Source organism: Pelophylax lessonae, assembly GCF_965119305.1.
Source record: "Pelophylax lessonae genome assembly, chromosome: 2".
Lineage (NCBI taxonomy): Eukaryota > Metazoa > Chordata > Amphibia > Anura > Ranidae > Pelophylax > Pelophylax lessonae.
In genome coordinates, this window is record NC_138769.1 from 658,826,864 (window position 1) to 658,834,375 (window position 7,512).

The 7,512-nt window shown below is 42.2% G+C and overlaps 1 protein-coding gene across 1 annotated transcript in view; it reads left to right on the top strand.

Moving 5' to 3' along the window:
* Positions 1-4,296, top strand: part of KPNA3 (karyopherin subunit alpha 3) — a 128,885-nt gene extending 124,589 nt beyond the window's left edge. The window contains exon 17 of the mRNA XM_082245243.1: positions 2,321-4,296. Within this exon, the coding sequence (XP_082101369.1) occupies positions 2,321-2,419 (99 nt within the window). The 3' untranslated portion in view covers positions 2,420-4,296. The remainder of the gene's footprint in view (positions 1-2,320) is intronic.
* The last annotated feature ends 3,216 nt before the right edge of the window (positions 4,297-7,512 follow it).

Sequence of the window (7,512 nt, forward strand, 5' to 3'; positions counted from 1 at the left end):
TGACGCTTTAACCACTTAAGCCCCGGAAGATTTTACCCCCATTCCGACCAGGGGGTATTTTGCGATTCGGCACTGCGTGAATTTAACGCACAATTGCGCGGTCGTGCGACGCTGTACCTAAACAAATTTGACGTCCTTTTTTTCCCACAAACAGAGCTTTCTTTTGGTGGTATTTGATCACCTGTGCGATTTTTTGATCACGCGCTATAAACAAAAAAAGAGCGTCAATTTTGCAAAAATAGCAATATTTTTCACATTTTTTTATATGAAATTCCCCCAAAAAAAAATGTAAAAATCAAAATTTTTAAAAATTTTCGGCCAATTTGTTTTATGCTACCTATGTTTGGTAAAAAAAAATCGCAAAAAGCGTATTTTGATTGGTTTGCGCAAAAGTTATCGCGTTTACTAACAAAGGGAAAGATTTTTGTCCTTTTTGTTGTTTTTTTTTTTTTTTAACGCGTAATGGCGGCGATCTGCGATTTTTTTTTTTTTTTTTTTTTTTTTTTTTTTTTTTTTGCGGTACTGCGACATTGCGGCGGACAGATCGGACCCTTGACTGACATTTTTGACACTTTTGGGGTTACCAGTGACATTTCTACAGTAATCAGTGCTATACATATGCACTGTTACTGTAAAAATACACTGGTAGTGAAGGGGTTAACTTTATTTGGAAGGGAGGGGCTGTGTGTGTCCCTAGGGGCGTGGTTTCTACTGTGATTGGCTGTGGCTCTAGCTGTAAGGACACTGATCAACGGATCTACATACCAGATCCGTTTTATCAGTGTCTTTGCAGCGAGGAGAATGACAGGCAGTTTGTTTACACAAGCTGCCTGACATTCTCCCTCTCCCCCGCCGATCGCCGAGTGGCCGGCGGACATCGGGTCCGCTGGTCACACGCGCGGGGGGGTCCGTGACCACGCGGGAGCGGGAGCGCGCCTCCGGGGGCGCGCGCTCGCTCCCCAGACCCTCACAAGCAAGCAACGTAGCCCTACGTTAGTTTGCCTGTGAGGGGCTGACCGCCGACGTAGATAGTCGTGCGGCGGTCGGCAAGTGGTTAAAAGCCTATACAGCTCATCAGTTTGGAGTTAACTAGGAGCTCTCTTGCTAGAATTGTTTTCACTCTGACATTTGCAGAGATGTCACGTATGGTGCAACAGCGGTTTACATGCGCACCCTGGGCTTGCGTTTGCGCAGGTGTGTGGAGCAGTGGGGGTTAAGGTTTATTTTTTTAACCACTTCTGGACCGGAACATTTTTGGCCTCTTAATGACAGGCCATTTTTTGCGATTCGGTACTGCTTTACTTTAACTGACAATTGCGCAGTCATGCGATGCTGTCTCCTAATAAATTTAGATATCCTTCTTTCCCCACAAATAGCTTTCTTTTGGTGGTATTTGATCATCTGTGCGATTTTTTTTTTTTTTTTTTTTAAGTGTGAGCCTAGGGGAGTTCTAACTGTATGGGGGAGGGACTTGTGGAATCAACACAGACCTAAGATCCTAAATGGGAGGATCACAGGTGCTCTGTGTTCATTCCGGAGAGGACAACGGTCTGCTGTGTTTACAACAGCAGACCGTCGTCCTCTCTCTCCACGGGGAGCATTCACGGATGCCCGTCGGCCCTGTAGATCGACATACCCGCTGCCTAATAGGGTTGGGCATGCATGCTCCCCCCCCCCCCCCCCCCCCCGCCAAGGAGCGCTCCCACGAACCGCTGTACAGGTGTGGCAGTTTGCGCAGCCGAGCGAGCCTGCTGCAGTACATCAGCGACAGGCGCTCAAGTGGTTAACCCTTTTTTCTTTTATTTTTTGATTGCTATCACAAAGGGTTAAACCCCAATGTGATGGCGTTGGGCAGCTGACGGATACCCTTTATGGAGACATTGGGGGTCTAATAAAGCCCAATGTTTCCCCTGCTCTTCACACTATCTAACCAAGCACAGATCGGCTTGGGTTAGATGTGTCCCCTTGCTATACTGGCCTGTAAAGGGGGCATCTGAACCCTGAAGCGACGTCACTTCTCGTTTTATTGTTTGCATGTGAGATCAAGGTATATATCTGCGTTGGTCTCCTAGCACTCTCCCTCCCTGAGCCGACTGTTGTGTTCCCTGCCTCTGGTAAGAGCAGGAGAGCCCGGAAACTATGGGATGGGGGGAGGAGAGGCACACTGCTGTCGGTTCTGTGAAATTGTATGTTTGATTAGCCTTAGACATTTTAGATCTCATCTGTACTTACCAGGGATCAATCATCCTTTTTTCAGTGTCTATAGTCAACATTAGTCAGGATTGTGCAAGGTTGTTTAATTTTATTTTCCCCTTCACAGATTGATGAAGATCAAAGCCTCATTCCTGAAGCCACCCAGGGAGGTACCTACAACTTTGAGCCGTCGGCCAACCTTCAGACTAAAGACTTTAACTTCTAAGTGTGTTGCAGTGCAGCTTTTCTCTATCCCACGACAAGTAGTACCACCAGATGTCCACCAATTGAAGAAACCTTAAAAGCTTCAAGATACACACGCCTCTTCATTTTGATGCTTCTAAAGCAAAACCATGTATCTGTCACTTGCAGTTGCCAAATGTCACACTCACAAGGACTGTAATTGCATATGCATGAGCTCGGTTTTCTTTGAAACCCCAACAGTCCCAGCTGTATTTTTTTACCTTTTCCATTTGGCACTGTGTGCTGACTGCCACAACATCCAACCTTTCTTTTTCTGTTGTTAAGATGATTTCATAGTGATGGCATATCCGCTTCCTGTGGAAAAGTAGCTTTTCTTGAACCTGGTGCACTGTATATCAAGACTTTGCTATAATGCATACATTGTGGAAGACTCTGCAAAGGGTACAGTCTCCTCTGAGCCTCCATCTTCTCCATAGACATTTTTCATATTTTGAGGAACTATAAATTTATTGGAAAAAAAAATAATCATGCAAGCCAAAAGATTTTGTTTGAAACTGAATAAAAAAATATCTTGGGTTGAATTATTGGAAACAAAAAAAAAAAAGTAAGAGAAAACTGTTAAGTCTCTTTAGTATTTCCCAAGCTTGCTTCACAAGTCATGATTGAAATATGGAACGGATTTAAAAGCAAAGCTCCTTTTTATTTTTATTGAGCATCATGCCCTATTTGACCACTTCAACTTGTTTCTCCTGCTGTTTTTGAGGTAACCAAAAGCTGTGCATGGGAATTTTTCTCCTTAGAGGCTGCCCTTGAACACCTGATCTCAAGATGAAAGCAACCATCCCCAAAAGTCTAGGGAAGATTTTTCTCCAAGATCTCCTGAAATACTGTGGGGGAGGTAGAGGGAGAAACCTTGCTTTTCAGTAGAGATGGTATGTTAAGTGAATAATGGTGATTTTTGACTTTGGGTCAGACTGTGGCGCTTTTCTTGTTTACTGTAATTAGTCTTAATCTCTACTTTGTAATAAGTGCTTTCTAGTACATGGTTGGCAAGATAACAGGAAGTTGAAGCCGCACTAGGCGATGTGTACTCTACAGGTTAGTGGGAACCTGACTAATTGTCTAACAGTTGGCAAGCCACAGCCTTGGATACAGCTGTTCTACAAGCTCCCTGAAAGCTTTATTCTGCTAAAAGCAGGTGTGCTACAAATTATAAAATAGGGCTCATTAATGCATATACCTGTACAAAGGGGGGCAGCATCGTATCTCTGGCCATTAGGCAGTAATGCTATTAGCGTGGGGCGCTAGCATTCTTCATTTGGCTGTACAGTGCTATTTTCAATAACCCCATGTTCTCTGACAAGCTTAAGAAGCTATATTTTCATTTACATTTGTTTTACTTGGTCTGCCTAAGTGGTGGTAATCAGACCCTGATAAGACAATATGGTGTTTATATTTAATTAGCTTTTTTTTGCTTTCAGAAGCCCCGGTTTCCAATGTGCATTTTTCCTTTATATATGTATTTTTTTTTTTTTTTGTGGTGGGAGCTCAATTGCCTGAGTGACTAGGAACATTTTACAACAGGGATACTGGTAAACATTTTATTGTGTTAACAAATTCCCAATGATTTGATGTGAAGGGATAGTTTAAATTTGAAAACTTTTAGTTAGCAGACTTGGGTCGTGTTTACTGTGATAATGAAAGAGATGCCATCCAAAATTTGTGGATCCACTTTTCTTTAAAGGCTTGGTCTACCCAAATTGGAAATTTCAGTGTTTTTGTAGATGCTAGTAGTGTTAACAGCACTTGACAGCTGCTTATATCTTATGGAGACTCTCTAACCAGAAGATCCCTTCCCCCCCCCCCCACTAAGCTTTTTGGCCTAGGCCCTTTTTGGAGCCATTTATCTTGTACATCTTTACCTAGAAGAGGAAATATTTGGGTATTATGTTGTAGTTAAAATGGTACCTACGTTCTAAATTGCATAGTAAATAGTATCAAGGGAAAGGGAGGGGCTAGAGGATTTTCTTGGTACTAATGGACACACAAGGCGTAAAATCAAACCTATTTTATTACAAAAAACAGCCAGACAAAATATTACTACAAAGTGAAAATGTACATTACAATAATTTGGTTCTCATTGCACCCTAATATTCTGACTCAGCTGTATTATATTCAGTAATCACACCAAATATGGATAATGCTGTGAAACAGTAAGATATAGAACTGTAAGGACACTGCTGGTCAGTACTCAACTAGTTTCGCGATTTCCCGCTTCTTCAGGCATTTGAAGGGTGAGACACCACAAAATTATTCTATAAGAAGAATACGATTATTAAAGTGACAACATATGAGGGTATACCCAATGAAGAAATAAACTTACTAGAGGTAGTGCCTGGGCACTTACCAATGGGTGCATGAAAAGGATAGACAGAAGGGAGACAATGGGCATCAAAATTAGTATTTCCCTTTACCTGGAAGAGGTTGATCTGTACAACCCATAGAATTCATATTGGCTTGTTCTTGTCCATAGAGGACTGATAACTTGGTCATTTCATTAAGCTGAAGAAGACTTAAAGGTCACTGAGGAAGCTCTTGGATATAGACAGCTGGCTTGTGCAGCTTACTAGAATTTTAACAGTACTGAAGTTTGTTCTTTGGTGATTTGGCCTTTAAATACTTTCACCTATGAACAACACAGTGGGTGTGCATTCATTACAATATATATAATATATATCTCTGCCAAGGTGGAGCCACTTTAAAGAGGGGGGTGGGGTTTGTCTTGTATCCCCAGGAGGATACAAGCGTATGTTTAAACTGCAAGATTTTACTTGCTAGAGAATCTGTTTTAATATAGCAGTCTGGCCTCTGATTATTTATAGGTTTTATAAATTTTAGATTAAATTTCTCTTTAAGGTGGCTCAAAACATTTTCAACTCTTGTGCACATAATAAGAAAAAAAAATGAGTTGAAATTCATTGTGCCTTTTTTTCTTTCCCCATCCCAAGAGTTTTAGAGCTGGCTTCCTATCATAACTGCATCCCATCCATATAAACAATAGGCTAAACTCTGTGGTGTTTTACGTAGCGTAGACAGTTTATAGCAGAACTTGATACGGTCACTTTATTTTAGGATTTCCAATTTATTCTGAAAAATTGGTAGTTTTCCCCTAAATTTTTTCAAATTTTTTTACAAATAAGCTGCATTGGTCCACTGTTCTTTTTTGGGGGGAAACTCCCCAGGAAAGGTTTTTGGAAGAGAATTCCCCCACATCTCAGAACCCATTTTCATCTGTAGTAAAGCTTCTAACTATGCCTCAGTACTTTAGAGGCTTGGTCACCTACTGCAAACAGAAGTAGCCATTTGTTTTCCTTTTTGAGTAGGGTTGCACACAATCCTAATAGGTGCCCTGCAAAAGAAGAGTTCTTATACCCATCTCTATGGTGGCAATGTCTCCTACCTCTGCTGCATTTCAGCCTCTGTCAGTTTTCAGTATTCAACACTTTTGGGATTGTCAGATGCCTGAGCCCTCCAAGCACCATGGCTCCATTCTAGGATCCCTACGTCTCTTCTGTGTCATGCTGTCACATTAGGTTTAGAGGTTGCAACTGTTGTGTGAGGCAAGGGCTACAAGCTTCTAACCCTACTTACTGGATGTGTCAAATGGCAGAGAGACTAATTGAGGCTGGAGGACTGGAGTGAAGCAGAGGAAAATGATGTGGGTTAAAGAGCTCCTCTCCTGCAGAGCAGTGGCGTCACTAGGGTTGTTGTCGTCTGGTGTGGCAAAACATGGTGTTGCGACAGACCATTCCCCCCCAAATTTTTTTTTTACGATTTTCTGAAAGTGCACCAAAGATGCAGCTCTGGCACTCCTTGACGTTACACACCCCCCTGCAGCTCTGGCCTCCTTTACATTACACACCCCCTGCTCCTTTCATCTCCTTACATTACACAGCTTCCTGCACCTCTGACGCCCCCCCTCCTTACACAGCTTCTGCACCTCTGACCCCCTTATATTACACAGCCTTCGCACCTCTGACCACCCTTCTTGCATTATACAGCCTCTGCACCTCTGACCCCTTTACATTACACAGCCCCCTGCACCTCTGGTCCTTTACATTACACAGCCCTCTGCACATTACACAACCTCCACAGCTCTGCCTCTTCCTACCTTACTCGGGCACGCAGAGCGGGAGACACAGCAGCACTGAGTAGAGGGTGGGAGCACCTGAAGTAACCTTTTTATTTTAACAAGTTGGTGATTGGTTGATTGCTAGTACAACTAGTTAACTTGGAAAGTTAACTCCAGCAGCTCCTGTTCCCACCCTCTTTTTAGCACTGCTGTTTACTGAAATTTTGTACCTTCTGCCCTTTGCTCTGCTGTTAGTGACAGCAGCAGAGGTGATCCGGCCCTGGGTGTTGCCCCTCTGGCGGTTGTCACCCAGGTGAGGTCTGCACCCCCATAGTGACGCCACTGAGGCATAGCACCCTTTTTAGGACTGTACAGCCACCCTAGCATCTAGTCGATTGCTAGGCTACAGGTTTGTGGTTATAAGCTCAGTTAACAAAGTGGCTTCTGCTCGTGTGTGTAGGTACCTTTGGTCTTTAAAGCCCTAATCTGGTGTTTTGGGTTTAGCTCTCCTCTGTGACCTTATGAAGTTTTGGTAGGATTGCATCATCTGATAGTTACAAAAACAAAGACTTTTGCTGCACTTTTTTTGTTTTCAGAACAGTGTTTGAAATGCATTTTTTTTCTTTCTTTTTTTTTAACTGTTTAAATAGACTAAAATGTTCTTTCAAAAGAGGCATCAAAATGTGTTCCTAATTTTGTATATGGGCTTAGGTTTTGTAACCAATAAAAAGCTGCTATCAAATACTATATACTATTACTTTGTGTAAGGTGTTTGATTTGTGTTTTTCCTGGGAATATTTGACTATATTTAGCAAACTATGATGAATTTTCTGTCTTTTTTCATGTTATGTGAAACCTAAAGAAAATGCTGGCATTGTTCAAATCGAAATCATTGTTACCCCTGTGTCATTTCAGACAACCAAACCTAAAAATTTTACTCCTACTTGAGGTCCCCATGACTTATTCATATCAATGTGCAATAA